Source organism: Anomalospiza imberbis, chromosome 2 (genome assembly GCF_031753505.1).
Source record: "Anomalospiza imberbis isolate Cuckoo-Finch-1a 21T00152 chromosome 2, ASM3175350v1, whole genome shotgun sequence".
NCBI lineage: Eukaryota > Metazoa > Chordata > Aves > Passeriformes > Viduidae > Anomalospiza > Anomalospiza imberbis.
In genome coordinates this window covers 109,190,692-109,209,372 of record NC_089682.1, presented here as the reverse complement: position 1 = coordinate 109,209,372, position 18,681 = coordinate 109,190,692, and the positions used below count along the sequence as shown (strand labels likewise).

The 18,681-nt window shown below is 35.9% G+C and overlaps 1 protein-coding gene across 5 annotated transcripts in view; it reads left to right on the top strand.

Moving 5' to 3' along the window:
* The window catches only part of FGF14 (fibroblast growth factor 14), a 377,260-nt gene that overhangs the window by 288,621 nt on the left and 69,958 nt on the right, over positions 1–18,681 (top strand). For all 5 annotated transcript variants that reach the window (XM_068182551.1, XM_068182549.1, XM_068182553.1 and 2 more), the window contains one exon: positions 5,096–5,199. In XM_068182551.1, coding sequence (XP_068038652.1) covers positions 5,096–5,199 — 104 coding nt within the window. The remainder of the gene's footprint in view (positions 1–5,095; positions 5,200–18,681) is intronic.

Sequence of the window (18,681 nt, the reverse complement as noted above, 5' to 3'; positions counted from 1 at the left end):
AAACAATGGTAATCAATGCACCATTGGCTAATGGTGCTGAGTTTCCTTAAATAACCTTCCCAAATTAAGGCTGTTAGCCACACAATCTTGTGTGTACAGTCTGTATTTCTTTTTGCCCCAGTCTCAGTGATATCTTGTTTTTAGCTATTTTTTTTTAATTTAATTTCTCTAGTACCTTTCAGTTTCTGGTTTGCTTTTGTGTCTTGCTTGTAGCAAAGGCAGGAGTGACTGTGGTCATTAAGCTTTCATACTGAGGTCCTACTCAGTGTAGCTATCACACTCACTCTAATGTTCCTGAACTTCACAGGTGGAAATGCAGCTTGCTTCACTGGCCTCATAATTATTAATTAGGAAAAACAAGCTCCTGCACAGAAATCACAAAGAGATAGAAATGCTTTCCATATGTGCTTGTAGTAACTAGCATGACATTCTCCTCCTATCCTCCCCACCTAAACCAGCTCATCTTTAGGCTTTGGTCTTCAAAGTTTTGACTCATGAATGAAGGGCAGGTTTAGTAGGAAGACTAATTAATTTGAGAAACAGACAATTCCAACTTTTTAATTTCTGAGATTGAAACCCTGAATCTTTCAGTTCTACAGCTTGTTTTAATTCACCTGTAGTATATCTCAGCCAACAACCACTGAAAAAATGCAGTGTAAATGATGATACTTTCCTTTATAGATGACAGACCTGATTGTAACACTCAAATGTTGCAATTTGTACCCCTTATGAAATTACAGTTGTGTTTATAACATGTTTATCATATTCTCTGATTAAAAGAGCATTACCTATTGGTGGTCTTATTTCATAAACTGATAATGAAAAAGTGAACATTATCCAAGAAAATGTTACTTGGCTCTGCTGTGCACATCTTTTATTATGCTGCAACACGTTTTACTTCCTTTGTGGTGCTTGGTGCCTGGTAGAGTTGCTCTTTAAGAAATCCTGCAACCATTTAACATTCCTTTATTTTAATCTTTTCATGCATACTTCTATTTATATCTTCCAAATTGAATGCGGAAGTATTAACTTTTTAATGTCTTTATAAAATGCCTACCACTATCATAATTTGGTTTGAAAGTACTCATAAAATAACCTTTACAACACCCTTGTAAGGTAAAGGAGATAATTAGACAGAAATAAAGCACATAAAGATTAGGAAAAAACACCTGCAGTGCTGTTAAATTTGGATTAATGAATGTTAATTTTGGATTACTGCCCTGAAATATCTGCAGCCTGATGCTTGCACTGGTTTTTACTGAAGTTTGTCTTCAAAGAATTATACAGGCATTTACTCATCTATTTACACCACCTGTGGGAATTAGGTAAGCCTGTTTCTCCCACTGGGATGATCTTAGTCTGACAGGTAAATGTTCAGTCATACTTAGCAAAAAAGTTTTAATTATGTCTTCTGTGAGACTGGACAGGTAGAATTGGTTGGCTCCGTAAGAAATGGATGGACAAATCTCTATAAACACCAAACTCCTTGCAGTCATTGCCAATCTAAAAGATGTTTTTATGGAGTTGTCATTTTTGCCTGTGGGCCCGCAGATGAAAATAAATTGAAGTAGTTGTCCTGATCTGATTGGAGATTTGGTACTGTGGAAAGTTTTGTTAACTGACACGAGGGCAGTGTGCGTGCAGAAGAGGCTGCAAGTTCAGAACTTTTAAGCAGTTGGTCTGTAGCAAGAATCTTGAGAAAAACAGTGATCTGTAATAGCAATTTTCTTGTAGCTACATGTCAGTTGTACCTAAATAGACTTTCACAACTATATGGAAATATCTGATTTCAGGCATTTCAGATTTCAAGTTAATGGACTGTGTTGGTATAACATAAAAGAAGGAAAAAGTTATATGGTGGTTTTGTGTTTTGTTCAAGAAAGGAGTGATTGCTTATAAAAAAAAGTGGACTCAAACTTTTGCTAAAACTTTTTGAGGATTAGAATCCAATTCAAATTTGGAGTTCCTGCAAGTCTCCTCCATGAAACCTAAACAAATAACCTTTTATCATGCCAGTTGTTCCTGCTAATTGTCCCCGCTCCCATTTTCTGATCTTTTTTGTGGTGGGAGTAGGCTTGCAGGAAAAGGCCTCTTCTCTTGCCTTAGGAAAAGGCAGAGAACCCAAATGCTTTATAGCTGTGGTTTAGATAGGATACAAAGCAAAGCTAAGGGAGTGTGCAGTTTTAGCACTGACAAGGACAAAGGGTTTTGCTTGCACCATTTTTGCCAATCAGTTCCCTTGTCTTCCCTGATGTTCCCACATTCTACTTATATTTGGAATTTTCAGGCTTTCTGATTAAACGTGCAGCATGGGAACACTGAGCACCAGGCACTGCTGTGCTTCCTGGGCTTTTGGAGGGTGTCCCCCTTCTCAACTCATCTGTGGACTCACTGAACTGGTTTTAGGCATGTAAAAGCATTCAGGGACCTCACTCCCCAGGTTTTGGTTTCATATAATTTTCTTAAAGAGAGAAGGAAGCAGGGGACATGGCTCTTTTTAGCAACCCCCTCAGATAAAAACATATGTTTGGCTGCGCAGAACTAGAATGCCAGCAGACTCTAGAAGGCTTTCTGCTTTTCTCAGAGCAAGTTGATACTAGAGTGAGATATAGCACAGGGGAATCCTAGGAAATTTTGAAATGCGTAATTGAACACAAAAGTCTTGCTCGGTGAAGAGTACTGCCCAGTCAGGTTCTGGAGGCAATCAAATTTCTTTTGGCCTGCTTCCAAGTGCATTAAAACCACATGCTGTGCCGTAATGGTGCATGTTTTGCTGTCCCCAGTATGAAACACATTGCTGAACATTTGTCAATCAATAGCTGAATGTAGACTGGCTTCCCTAGTTTCCCTCAAGTCTGAAGGATTCTGTGAAGCTTACTGAATATCCTGACTGTGCAGAATTGCAGCATTTCAGGTCACACTCAAATTCGAAGGGTTTAGACTAATTACAGGATCTCTGAAAATCTCCAATTAAAATTTGGTGGCAGTAAAAGATGCATTACATGCCTTCCACAGTTCTTTCTGAATTTACCAGCAACTATAAGCCACTTCAGTAACTTTACAGTCTGCACAAAACACTGATGTGTTACAGGCCTGTAATTCCTGTTCAGTGGTGGTTGGATTTTTTTTTTTTCTAGCTTTGGTGCTTTAATTTTATTGCTAATATGGTAAATAATATCTACATTTCAGAATTTTTGACTGAACCACTATGAGTACAAGTTATTTTTCATTAGCTGACTTACTTCTCGTGGCTGACTTGTCTTTTGTGTTCACCACTTTTCTTTATATAAGTATTGTTTGTTTTTCCTTCCTTGTGTCCCTTCAGTTGTTTCTCCAGTCCCTTTAGCATGGTTTGCTCCTGCAATTTCTTTACTTCTAGGAAAAAATCCAAACTCAATTGCCATCTGATACTTTGCTTTGCTGTGACAGACTCCCCATCCACAACCCACAACAGTGATTTTGCTGGTTTTGACATTGTTTCATTTAAAGATAATGAAATGAATGGATAATGAGGAATTCATAACTAATTATTGACTTCCAAATTACATTGAACTAAAAGCCCTCAAGCCATGCAGTCTTTAGCCTATATACTCTTAGGATATATTTTCTGTGAGTGCCATATTTCACTGTTTTACATTTATTAGAGAGGGAACCTTATCTGTACCAAATATTTTTTTTTAGTAAACAGCACTGTAATATCCTAGCATAATGGAGAATTTTGGAAATGACAGAAATTAAAATGCTATTCATTTCTGTTTATTCTTGTCTTCTTTTATTTTCTTTGTAAACCTGCTAAGTTGTTTTCAGTTCTTCTAGAGCTCTTTTCAATATCTTTTTCTTTCTACCGCTCTAGGAAGAACTCTACTACAATTCCTAGCTTTATATTGGCTTTGTGTATTCCTAAAATTTTCTGATGTTACACATTCTTTTTCTGCATGACAATGCTGAAGGAAAGGTGTATATTTTTTTATACATGCCTATATTTCTAGTAGTCTACCCATGTTTTTTTTTCTCAGTTGTAAAGACTTGATCATATTCATCATAAAGAAACTGGATGGAGTTTTGTCCTTTGCCCAAACAGGAATTTTCACACTTTGAGAAATGTATTTATCCATTGCAATTACATGATCCTTTTTCTATTGATTTGGGCTTTAGCTCTGGATTTCTGATTATAGATAGCCTCATCCAGTACACTTTTTGGTCACACCTATGAATGTCCTTCTTAAATTTTGAGGAACGCACTGTAGGTGTTACTGTGTTCCTGACACCTGACTTGCTAGAAACATAGTCCCCAGTGCATATGTTGGATACACAGGTTGTGCTTTTGGTTTTCATCCAAAGACTTGGGAATCCTTGGCTTATCCACAGTGGAAAAACATTTAGCATAAACTCTGTCTCATCCAGATCTTTTCTTCCAAAACTGATGTGCGCTTTGCATCTAATTTTCTAGCATGAGTCAGTAAATGTAATATAGGTGTGTGCTAGCATAAGTTGTAGAAGAACTGGTTCATGCCACCTACTTATACAACTTGTGTTTTTCTCTGGTGAGGCTGGTAAACTCCCACTCTTCACACTGGTCTTTTTTTCAGACAGTAATCAAAGTTGTGGCTGTTTGGATTACTACAGAGGTACACAGGATTTCTAGAGTATTTATTATTAGGTGGTTTTCTAATTATTTTCTAATTATTACTCCAAGTTCTGTATTCTGTTCAATAACATTTATGCACATTTTGAATCAAGCACATATTTTAGTGCTTTTATGAACTATGATAAGCCTCTGTCATTACATGGCACCAATGTCTTACTGCTTGTATCAAATATATCATTCACAAAAGCAAAAAAAAAAAATTTAAATCACAGATCCTTTGACATCAGTCTTTAATGAGGGCACCTTTTAGTTGAAAACCATAAAAATGCTCAGGAAAATAGAGCTACTTGACAGAATCAAAGAAGCACGATTTTCTGAGTTAGTCTAATTTTAAAAGCATAAAAAATTATACAGGAACTGTTTTTCTTTCTTTTCTGCTAATGATGTTTATTAGACTATTGTATTAACTGTAGCATATTTATATCTGGTCATGTTTTTTCTTCGCAGCTTTATTCAACCTTATACCAGTGGGACTTCGAGTTGTCGCTATCCAGGGTGTAAAGACTGGGTTGTATATAGCCCTAAATGGAGAAGGTTTCCTCTACACATCAGTAAGTACCTTGCTGAACCCTGTTTAGGAGGCACAGCTGAAGCTGAAATCTACACAGGAATGAGACTCCTGTCCACCTTTAAGAAGTTCTGTAATGTCTGTTGCTCACACCACGCTTGTGTGTAGCATAAATGGGACGCAGTAGAAATTACTGTGTACTACATATAAAAGTCTGAATTTTAGCAATCCTAAAAAAACATACCACAGACCTCTTTTCCTGGCAGGCTGTCACGGTAGAGTGCCATATGCCACAAAGATTATAATTTTCAATTCAATTCTTCAAAATTTTAAAATAAGGACTTGCAATTATTTTCTTAGAGACTTGTTGATCAGAATCCAAAAACTGCTCCAACCATTATTTTTATTGATAAGATTTATGAGTGCAACTTCCATCTAAAAGATCATTAACAGCCTTGTGGTTTATCACCATAATCTTGTAACTTTATGCTTAGTGTTATTGATTTTTCTATATCAGATATAAGGAAAATAAAGAGTTCTGTGAGGGACTATTATCTCTGTAGAATTATTAATGTTTAAAAAAGTCTTTTGAGTCACAAAGAAGACTGCTGGATAAAGTGACTGGAAAGACCTCAGATTGTTTATGATATTTCAAATGATTTGATGTTAATCACTCAGTATGTTGTGAATATAAAATTCCTCAGTTTTGTATAAACTTAGGGTCTTAACTTCCTTTGAAAGACAGACAGCCTTTATTGTGAACAGGCAGTTCTGTCAGGTATTAACAAGGTGGCTTAAAGGATTTTTCATTACTATATTTTTATTGACATCTATGTTAAATTTATTTGCATAGTGCTTTTTCCATTTTTTGCATCACATAGTTCTTAATTCCCAACTGAGTTACAATACACTGCTTTGTTTTCAATGTCTATTGAAAGGAAATTGGAAAGATTAAGTTTCTGATGCCCTGAGGGAAAGTATTCTGTTTGTTTCAAACACACAATTGTCTTGCAAAAGCTAATTAGGAAGAAAAAAATGGAACTCATCTTGAATGCCAATGTCAAGTCAAAGAGAAAATTCCTCCTCATAAAATGCCTGCTGGAAACTCCAACAGTATTGTCTACCTTTTTTTTACATCTGTTCAAAACAAAAATTCTATCACAGGAAAACATGCAATATTTGCTATCAGAAGGAAGAAAACTTGAAGAAAAAACATAGAGCTATTAGAGAAAATGAATTACTGATTTTCCAGTTCCGTCGCATTGTGGGGGAAGGTAATTTCTGGATCATGGCATGAAAAGCATTTTCTTTAATGTGTTGGCACAGTGAAGAGTACATTCTTGCCCAGCACTGTTCCTGAAATGAGTTCTCAGTCCTCCAGAAAGAAATTCAAATTTCAGAAAATGTGCTGTTTCCTGATGGTTAATTTTGCAGGGGGACCACACATGTACAAATTGTGGTAAGCACTGGTTTTATGTATTATTCTGGAAATGATTCAAGTCAAATGAAGTTAAGTGAGGCAAGGAAGTGAGTGTTTTTATAATGTATTGCTTACTCTTCCTTGTGCAGAGAATGAGAGATGAGTGGCCCATTAAATTACAAAACTGACACATTACAAAACACAGCAGAAGACTTTGTTATGTCTACATAATTATTTTCAATTTATACTTTTGTCAAGAAGGAAAAAAATAACATTTGATCAAAAATTTAAAGGCTTTGGTTTCAAAATGTCAGTGCTGTAATACAGGTTTGTTTGTTTCATATTAATGTATTGACAACACTAGTAATACATTTTTGTCTCAGCAATTGCCTGCTTTCACCTTAAAGACTATTGCATTTGAATATGAAATGGCAAAGCATCAGAGAGAAGTCTGTCTTCCTTTGAGGATCAAGATAAAGAAATAGCGTATGCAGAATTATACATCACCATTTGTAGAAATTTTTTTAAATCAATTCTTTTCTATTACTGTCTTGGTGGACTTTTTGACTCTTTTTCACATCTGTGTATCTGTTGCACCTAAATGCAGAAGTTCTGTATTACATGTCACATGTTTTTCCCTTGGTTATTTAGGAGAGAATGGGAGAAGAAAGTTTTCTAAGTTTCATATGCCAACTGCCATCACTGAAAAAAACTGCTGCATAATGGGAATGCTAGTTTAAATGTACATATATTTATATTTATTACTATTTTCTTATAAAGATTTTAAAAATGTAGGCATGCCCTGTAGACTAAGTAGCATTTTTAGTCTAAGTTGAGACTGAAGTTCTGTAGAGTCCTTCTCCACACAATAGCTGGGTGTCCCATCTTCCCATCACATTCATATTCACAGTATAAGAAAGCTGTATCTTGTGAGAATACCCTACATGTTGATACCTCTCTTCAGAGACTGAAGGCCCCAACTCAATTATTTTTATCATAAGGTTCATATCACATTGACTAATTAAGCAACAGCACTGACAGGAAAGGTATTATATGTGAAGCTGCTGTGTATTCTTTAAGGAGAAAACGAAGTTACAGTGACAGACTAGTTTTGCAAACAGATTGTCAAATGAAAATTTACATTGTTTCTTGCCTTTTTAAAAATCCTTTCTTTAATGGTTGTTTGCATCAGTTTGAGATTCGTTCTTCTTTTTCCCCCTTTATTCTGCCATATTTAAGATTTACTCAACTATTTCTCAGAATTAGAACTAGAAAAATGTGCAGAAACTTCATAGAAGAGTGCTATGTCAGTATTCCTTGGAACAGAAACAGGAGGACAGCAAATTGTGTAGGAAGATCAGTCTCAAGAGGTTTTCATACCTACTTTGTCTGCTGCAGTACTTGAGATTTGTATTCTGTCCTTTGAGAATTGATTGAGCCAGGGTCTCTAACATACACTATCAAAGTCTTTTCAAATAAAGGAGAAGAAGAATCTTTGGAGTTTGATAGGGTTTTGCAAAATTCCTGAGAGAAATTTTCCAATTTTTTTGCCAAAATCGTAACATGATTTTTTCTATGCATTTTAAGTAATTAATTATTTTAATACCATAATTACTTATTTTCTCTAATATGAAATACGAGAACAAGAGTCTTTTCATGTTGTGTTTTTCCTTGTTCTTTTAACAATGAGCAATGAGAATTATAAAAGTGAGTTGAAATTCGTTTTAGATGGCTTAATGAACTGTGAATAATTTCATATTTATGACTGACTAAATAACTGTGAAAGCTATTTGGAGAATCTGGATTTTTCCCCAAAGAGCCATCTCAGTTACTAGCAAGATCTTTGAAATTATAGTTATGGACTTCATATGTTAAAGTCAAAAATTATTCCTTATTCGTTTCTTCCTTTTGAAAAGGTGAGCAAGATGAGGTTTCATTTCCAGATTTTGTCTTGTCAAAATCAAAAGGAATGAAACCGGCTCCATGTACTGAAAAAGGGAGCCCAGCTGCAGGGATTCTCCATGGGGAACAGGTATTGCCTGCAGCAGGAAGATGGCAGTGCAGTACTTGGCAGAAGCTTTAGTTGGGTTTGATGTTAATTTTGATCAACTCCCTTTGCAAGTGGTTCATTAGTTCGACTTCCAGGGAGCTGCAGGTTTTGTTTTGCTTCTAGGATTTCCTTCTATCTTAGCAGGATAAACTCAGAGGTAAAACTTCTAATATGTTAGTCCATTTTATGATTCCTATTTTCCTGTGATGAGGATATGAGTCTTCTGGGTTTACATCAATAGATTTTTCTCCAGAATTATTTGATATATCTGGTAGTGTTTGGAAGGGCTACTGGTTCCCTTTTTCATCATAGGAGCAGTTTGTTACTGTAATACCTGTCTTTGGTGGGTAGAGTAAAAGAAAAAGGAAAATCCAGAGTAAAAGAAAAAGGAAAATCCAAAATGTAGACAAGGAAAAATCTTGTCTAGAACATCTTAACTTGCTTGTGTTTTCTTCTTTGTGTTTCCTCTTTCACCATTTTTTCTGCCAATTTTCTGAGACCAGAGATGTGAACTAAACCAGGAAGGAAAGAGTACACCTGTGATATTGTCCAGCAGCCAGTATCCAAGTCCTAGGAATTCACTGTGTGGTTTAAGACTGATGCTTTGCAAGATGACTGAGCCTGCAGATCCAGGTCCAGCCTCCCTGGTCCCCTCTTCCATCATTGTTCACTGTGGATTCAGAAGTCCTCTTCTGGGTATGGGGTAGTGGGAACCTCACTGGAAGGATGTAGAATGTACTGGAGAGATATGGCTGCATTTCTGTGAGGTTTTACCAACTGTTTGTAAAGTATTTCAGAATTAGGAATGTCACACTACTTACTTAACAGAATAATCTTCTTGTGAGGTGGGGGTTTGTTTTTTTGATCTGCCACAGTACACAGTGTTGAGGGTGTTGGAAGGGTATTGGTTGGGGCAGTGTTTCTGTTGCAGTAAGATATCAGTCTGTGTCACAGCCTTCATGAAAAAGAGAAAACATCAATATCTGTTGCTGAGCAGTGTATTTGTTCTATCACTCTGGCAACTCTCACCTGAAAAAAAAAAAAGCCTTTGAGGATTTCTCCTGACATTTCAGTAGCTTCCCAATGCTGTTATTTCTGCCACTTCTTTAAGCCCACATAATTGACCTCTCTGAGGAGAACAAAATTCAGCCTCAAGGAAGAACATAGGAGCACCTTAAGTGAAGCCTGGAAAAGAGTGAGAACTAAAGTAGTCTGTATTTCTAATATCAAAGTCAAATGAAAAATATATTTTGTCTAGCTTTTCATAGAGCCTCACTTTATGCTTTGGAATAGCAAAGCTTAGCATGTTCAGTACTTTGAAGGTTCAAAGTTGAATAAAATCTTATAATAAACAGAGTAGAAGGGAGTTTAAACAAGATAAAACCAAAGAGGAAATGTGATGTTTTAAAATTTTAATTTTTTTACAGGAATAATCAGAAAAGGGTTAATGTTGACATCAGGACAACATTGTTACAACAGTAGTTGACCTATGTTTTGGCAAAGATAATTCTCCACCTTTCAAAGTATTGTAGAAATAGTTGGGAATCTATCTGTTTAGAGAAAAAGTAACAAATGGAGCTTTCTCTGTGATTTAAAAGATTTAAAAGACTTATTTCTAGTAATCAAAAGTATGCTAAATATCAGAAAAGGGTAAATCTCACTGCTCTTGAGGTATCTGTAGTTTCATAAATGTAAGCACATCAGAGTGGAGTGTCTCATAATATTGTGATCAATGGAAAACATTATTTTCTTTCTTATGTCAGACTTAATGCTTTAGGGTCTCAACCTGCTCCCACACATTTTTCTTCCAGCATAGACTTTACTAAGAAAAGGATAGGACCTTATTTCACTTGTCATTATCTGTATCTTGGAAGTATTCTGGCTCTCTTTGGAGAGAGAAAAATGGGTATTTTTAATGATTTGAAAATCACGGCTCCAGGTAAGGACTTTTGAAAACTGATTGTGTGATATTTTTACAAGTATAAAGGCACAGACCTTATGCATAACTTGTTCCAAGGGCTTACCACTAAAGTGCTTCCTTACATATGTATACCATTTTTGCATTTCCAGTTATAATTATTGAATTGGAATCAGTGAGAAAGTGACCTATATTTGCTTCATATTGAAAAAGATTTTTTGAGAGGGGTACAGCATGTTTCAAGGCTCTGTTTCTCTGTAAAGTGGGCTGCATCTCTCAAAAGGTAAACAAGTTCAGCATGTTCCAGCAGTTGAAAAACACTGACAGGGAGGAGGAAAACATCTGCATGATTTATGCTTATTTATATCTGTTTTTTGGAGGTAGATAATTTGTCTCTCAGGTTGCTTCCAAAAATAAATACAGAAAATTGCTAATGAATTTATTTATTCTATGGTAGCACTTAAGGAGCAGCTCATAACATAGCCCTGCTATATTGTACAAAAGCGTGCCAAATGTCCCTGCTACAGCATGTAGTAGAAAAGGAAATACATACAAAGTCCATGACTTTTTTCAGTGGGTTAGGTTTTCAGCACATTTTTGATTGAATGTGCTGAAGCCAATGCTTTCACACACAAGATAAGGTAGGAAAAGGAGGCATGCAGAGACACATGAGAGTTTGATAAGGGCAGGAGAGAAGTGAGAAGGGAAGAGATGAATGGAATGAGACTGACATGAGGAGACTGTGATAAGAAGGGATATAAGAAAGTGGATAAATAGCACAGTGGAGCACAACAGTATTGCAGAAAACCTTATAATGATATCATCATTGTAGAAATGTTTAGGATGATATCACTATTGTTCAAATCTTATGCTTATGTTGATTACTACCTTTCTGAGTTTTTCACACCCACAAATGGCTACTATTTGAACTACTGTTCATAAACCATATTGTTTACTGAAAAATGCTGCTTTGAATATATAAGTACAGTGTTTTAGTGTGGCTTCTTACTTTATGGCTGTAGTTTCCTCCTGGAATTTAAATGCTGTGCTGGGGGTGATAACAGAACTTGACTCAAAACATACAACACTGTTTCTTGCTACTTAAACCAAATATGTATGTCCTGTTAATTTCATTAATGTCTACAGTATCCAGGATCTAGTTGAATTTTTATCTGTAAGAAACAGTTTAATTGCTTAAATTATTCATTTTGCTATCTTATGTATATTTCTCATATCCCTGTGCAAAAAAAAATCTCCTATTATATGTGTTCTCTCTCCCTGGAATCTATATAAATGCCCCAAGAATAAAAGTTGCGCCTCCAAACTTGGCAAAGTATGGACGATCACAGAGTCTGCAGCTGCAGCTGGATATTTTTCAGTAGTTGTATGACAAGGAATAGTAACTATGGGTAGGTATGCTAAAATGAGGTAATCTAATCTCATGCTTCAGGAAGTAGGATGACTGGCGCAGGGAATGCTTTCCCCAGTGTACAGCATCGTATAGAGCAGTTGCTCTGAAGGAGGTTTGTCTCCGAGCTCTTGTGCAATGGTCACAGCTGAAGGCTGAGCCAGGCTTGATGGACCAGCAGCTTAATTAAGCCTGTCAAATTTCTGCTTCTGGCAATTCTGTCTCTCATGGTAACATCCCTGTATTTTTGGCCAATGTTTGTTTTGATGCATGAATACAACTCACTATTCTGGATGTTTATTTAGTCTCTGCTTTGTTGCTTCTAGAAATTTGGGGTTGTCAATAATCCTAAATGTTGAATACATCTCACTCTCTCTTGTATACCACTCTTGCCTTCTGTTGACTTACTTCCCTTCTATTTGTCACTTCCCAAGTTAAAAGGATCATGTTCAAAATTTCTAATTTTCCTTTCATTACTGTTTAATCTTACTCATTCATTGCATCCAAGTAAGGAAGGAGATCACCAAGGACTTGGAATCTCTCAAATTTTAGACAATTATCAAAAACATGTTTCCAAAACAAACTCCTACTACTTCTTTCCATTAATGGTTAATGAATATTGAAAATATTAAAGACAAATTTTGGAAGATTTTATGGTAAATTGAAATCTATTTCAATAATAAGTGGGGTTCTTACAGGGTAGGGAAGACTTCCTATTGCATCATGAAGAGGTATAGGTAAGAAAAAGCCCCAGCTTTCTATGAAGTAGAACACTTAGACACATGTGCTATCACTTCTGTAACTGCATAGTTAATGCATCTTCTGTTATTCAGGGCTATTTCCAAAAGGATAGATGAACAGAAATTAACTGAGAGCTTTTAGATATTTAGTCTATTTTCAAAAAATTATTTTTGTTTGTCTGAAGAATTGCTTCAGTCAGATGCTGAAGCAAAAATTTGCCTTCATTATGTGAGAAAAATTCCTCATTACCTTGTAGAAATGAAATAGTGAAATTCATATTTTGTCCTTTTTTTAAAATTTCTCTAAAAATTTTAAATACCTTTATAAGACTATTCATTTTAAATCTGATAATATCAAAAAATGATAAGAATGGTATTTACCTAGGTAATTAAAGAAAATTATGCAGGCATCCTATAATTTCAGGGAACTTTCTAAGGTACCCCTCATATCCTATAATGGGATGGTGTGGCTCAAGTGTATGCATTAAATTATCATCACATCTTTACAGCATAATTCTGTATCAGATCTGATCCTTATGATTAGACTTCAAAAGAAGGGCGACATATATCAAATGTTATTGTAGTGTGCAACTCTATACAACAGGCCTTTGTATGAAAGATAGAGTTCTGTAAATATCAGATGTTGACAAAAGCCATAGATGCATTTGATGACTGATTTATGCACACTATCCATTACATTTTTGTAGCAGGTATCCTATTATTCTTGATTTTTTTAAGGGTCTTGTTTCACACTGCCATAATACACATTTATTTTATTGTTGTAACACATTCATTTTTTCATTTGAATTGGCAAATGTGTAGCTAAGTTTAGTGAATTATGGTCAGTGACAAATTCATATCCCCTGTAATCTTCCCATACACCACGTGTTCCTGTGAAAAAAAATTTGGGATATTTCTGTTTCTAAGGCAGCTTTAGCCATGAGCTGGATCCTGTATGCAAGTTTGACCATGTGGGTAGGCCCGCAGAAATGCTGATTCTGCATGTCCTGACTAATGAGCCCTTACCTTGGCAGAGTTTGTTAATCTGGGACCTGCCCCAGGGTGTTCATAGTCCCCTCTCTTATGTCTACATGCTGCAGACCACAGGGCTGCTTCCACCACCTTTCCACATGGGATTTTCTGTGACCAGGAATCTTGTGTGCATCTTTTCAGACCTGTGAAAGCCTCTGGGTGAATATGTCAACAGAAAGGCTGGGATTATCCCTGAAGCCTCCCAGGGAACTAAACCTCAGAAAGGAGAACTCAGAACCACATTTGTTTCCCTTTTGGTAAATTTGTAACTAACTATTTGTTGATTACAGTTCATTTACATCGTAAATAAGCATGTTAACGCTGATATTTATGTGTCTGTACAAAACTGGCTAGGTAAGCAAGCGTCCAGCAACTTGTACATAGTTAGCTAACATCAAGTCTAGATTTCCCTCCTGGTTTGTCAAATTCCTGTCCTCCTCTTTGCCTGCTGGCAACCTTCCCTAGCAGAGTTCCTTGGTGTATTCCCGTGGATAGTGCATGATCTTATGTGGTCATTATGCTCATTTAGACAGATATCATAGATCTTCATTCCCATACAGGGCCAGGAGTTGAATAGGGTGTGACTCTTTCCTGCCTTCTCCTCTTTCCCTCATTTGGGACACCATTCAGTCAGAGGCAGTTTTAGGTGGAAACAGACATCCCAAAGGAAAGTTGGAGGTTCATTTGTCTTGTTGCTTGACCAGTCACTACTTGTGGCACGGCATCAGAATAGCTCCTAGCAATGGTGGGACCTTTTCTGCCCACATCTTAGTGTGATTCAAAATTCCAATTTTAAATTTCAAAAATACTGCATGAATATTGAAGGGATTGGAGATTTTTCAGAGTACCAATTGTTGGCCTAGTTCTGATGTTATTACAGTTGCTGATCTCATAGGTGTCAGGGTTGGCATAACAGAGCGTTTTCAGAAATCCCTCTTGGAAGGGTTAAACTGGTGAGTTTGTTATGCAGTGTTTATTCAGCATTTTCTATCCGCTGTCAGATGAGAAGCTCTCTTGACTGATTCCCGTTGATTTGACAAGGATTCTTTTTATTTAGCAGACTACAAATACAGCCTTGGGGACATGTTTTCTCTCCCCAAGGGTGTCTCACAAGGAATCGTAAATCTGTAGAAAAATCAGCAGTAAAACCTGAATTTTACTACAGAAAAAAATGCTGGAGTAGGGGTGAGTAGACAAGTCACCCCATTGTGTTTGAATTCAGATGTGACTTGTCTCTACATTCTGTTCTCCTGATATATTTGTCACTAAAAGTTATATGTTGCCACTACCTAGAAAACCATGAATACCTGGACTTAATAGACAGGATTTGTAGGAAAACCTAGTACTTTGAGTAAGTGAAACAAAAACCTTCAGGCTTAATTCTTTCTGTGCACCCATAGCTTTCTTTTTCCAATAGCATATCATGTTGTGGAAGGCTTTGGCTTATTAATAGACTGATAAGTTTTTTTCGCATTACCAGACATTTTCATGGTGTGTCTGCAAAACTGAAAACAATGTTTCAACATGAAAATTAAATACCAGTACTTTGTGACTCCACAGATGTACAGAGCTAAAGACCCAAAGTTTTCCACAAAAGAGATGTGATTGCCTAATTCACCATGGAATTGTTTACTTATTGCAGAATTGCCCAACAGCTGGTGAATTTTAAAAAGATGGAGAAAGGGTTTTATACCACAGGCACAAAACAAAATATAGCCAACATTTCAAAAGCATAATATGGTCTCTTTTTCATGTCCCTCTTGGCCAGCATCTGACTTCCGTGTTGTGACTAATGTCCCCTAAGCAGTTATACCCTTTCACATTGCTGTTCAGGCTACAGGCCAAAACTTAGCACAGCCCATATCATCATGAAAGAGAATAATATTATGAAAAGATCTACTTTCAAAAGCAGCTTAGATGATGCTAGGAAAAGGTAGAAATATAAGATTTTTTTTAAATCTATTTGCCAAGGATTGCTACTATTTCTCTCCCCGGTGTTATGTATTACTGGATGAGTATAAGTTTATTTAAAAAAAAAAAAGTTTCGTTTTTATAAAATTTTAAATAAAAAGTAGACCTGCCTGCCTGGGATTAGTGGCATTCCAAAATTCTTGTTGGTATTTTTTTCTTTACCCTAGGATGGGTTTGATGTTCCCTGCCAAGGGAAGTACAAAATACATGTTGGTGTGATAATGAGAGAATAGTCTAGTCAAACAAAAGAGTAAAGTATAATTAACAGAGAACCAATAGCATTGAATAACTTTTAGATTTGGTAGAAATTTTTCCACTTGTTCCAATGGGGTCTGAAGTTATTTGTCTATACTTCAGTAGGTACTGGAAGAATTTGTATAAGTGTAAGCATCATTTCTCTTTCAGCTTTTTAAACAAAATATCAGGGAGAATTCCTTCATTTTATTCAGTATGATTTCTATCAAATGCTGATATCTATGATATACTAACAAATGCTGCTAGTAGAACTGCATTTTTAATTTCAACCTGCTTTCAACCTTGTACTTTCTTCTTCCTCTCCCCCCCAGCCCTTTTTTCCCTGGAGAGGTTCTCTTAAGGGTTAGGGTAACTTAGGAAGATGCAGCATTTAATCTTCTTTTTCAACATTTAGTTGTTCATGAAGAGGACTGAGTTGACTATTTTCTTCATGACATTTGAAGATCAGGAGTGTGCCCTTGTCTCTTCATTTTCAAGTATCTATTGGCACCAGCAGCAAAGGAGATGAAGGAATCAGCCTTTCAGGCATTGGAAGTGACAACTTCAGGAAGCATCAGCTGAGCCAATTCTATCACCCATTTAGCATTCATCTGACTATTGAAGGAGGCTGAAGAATAGCATTTGAAAACAGAATAAAAGATTAAATTGGTATTTCCCTTAATACTTAGAGAAATTTCACTGTCATCTTTGACAAGTATCAGCATTCTGCCTGGTGCTCAGAACTGTGAAAGTCACTTTTCTCCAATTGACACAATTAGGGTAGAAGATATGTGAACTGATTTTTTATTTTCAGGGATTATCATGTGGGGGTGACTGTTCCTGGAATATGAGGAATATGAGGAACAGTTAGGTAGTATCTGCTTTGTCCAACTCACAGTTTTGGATGTGCAAGGATGACATTGAGAAAGAGGGAGACAGGGGAAAGGATTAGAATTAAGTGATCCACAGATAGATTATATAAGATTCGCTTCAAACTCTGCAAATCATGTGAAAACAGTCTCACTGGATGAAAACAGTCTCACTAGTGAATATTGTCAGAAACTAGCCGTGGTAAACATAGCCTCACTTGAAATTGTTCGAGTTACCCGAATAGGAAGCTCAGGGACATGGGCCATGTTAGAGACATACAAGATGCAACTTTCACACTAAATGATATTTTATTCTGGCAGATCAAAGATTTTATTACTTGTGATGCGGCATGCTCAGTTTTATTTGTCTGAAGATACATCAAACTCAGAAATACAGCATGGAGTTCCGCAATCCTGGTCTTAAAAATTGCCCTATAACCTTGTTATCCTCATGACTTCCATAGACTCACTTTTGTGTGAGCCTATAGTGGTAGAAGCTTCATTAAAAGATTTGAACAATAAAACATTACTCATGGAAATATAAAGAAAATGCTGATTAGTTGTTTAACTGAAAAGTCAAAAAATGTTAACATAGATGTTTACATAGATATTGCTGATGTAAAGGAATTGTAACACTCTAGGCATTCAAAGTACTAAATAAAAATTAAATTACTTTGAAAGAGATGCTCTAAATTCATCTAGGAAATTATTTTGTTAATTAAGTAAATAATCCAAAAATGCAGAAAACGGAAACAAATACTCAACCAAATTTTCAAGATTTTTAGGAATGGAGAGGATGCAGAAAACTTCCCATAATTTTTAGTAAAAGTTCTAGATAATCAAAAAAAGAGAACTTCATAAATAGAAGTTCATTTAAAAAGACTCTTATTTTTTATATGCATAAAAGGGTATGTTAGTTCATATATTTATAATTAGACTAAATCATATTTTTTGTTAAAGAGATGGACTTCAGAAGTTCTGTAAATAGGTTTGTTCATATGTAATTTTTTCTTCTAAGAAGTTGAAACAACTTCCTTTTATTCACTTTCTTCACTTTGTCAAAACAAGAAATGTCTCTTTTTTTGTCAAGTCCTATTTGTTAAAGTCGTGCTATACTGCTTTTCCTTTGTCTCTGAATGGAAGAAGGAGTTTTATTTGGCATTTCATGGCCTGATGCTTTTTCTAAAGGTTTCCGGCTCAGTTCCCATCACTGGTAGACAGCAGGGTGTTCTCTAGCTATGCTTAAGATTGTTAGTAGTATCTTTTTGTTAATGTCAACTTGATATCACTCTATGATTGGAGAGACTTGGAAAGCCATCTCTGCTGGATAAGGCCTTGTTAAGGTGGCATACTGTTCTTTTATTCAGAATTAAATATCTACTTCCAACTGTAAAAAGACAATCAAATGAATAAATTCATTTATGTATTCTACAGTATGACTAGGTAAAACACGTAACAAAAAAATAAAGCAACTATTTTCATTAACACCTTTTTCTTTATCGCATTCCATTCTAAACATCAGTGTTGAAATATTGATAGGAAGACAGGCTTTTGTAGGACAGGTTATTAAAATTGTAATCTTATATTGCACTAATAAAGGAATATGCCAAGGACTTCTAACACACTTCAGCAGTTTTCCTGCTTTTGGGTAGCCTCAGTGAGGGGAGAACTCTGTTGCTTCCATCAGTGAAACTAGAGCCTTAGCAGTGCCGACAAATGCCCATAATGTCATAGTGACAGAAACTTCTTTTGTTGACAAATTACGCCTGGTGACCCCAAAAAATTTGACATGCGGAAATGAATGTAGCTTTGTTACTCCCATGTGTGCTGTACAAGAATGCCAGTAAGCTTTCTTGTCTTCCTTTTAAAAAATAATAAAATTT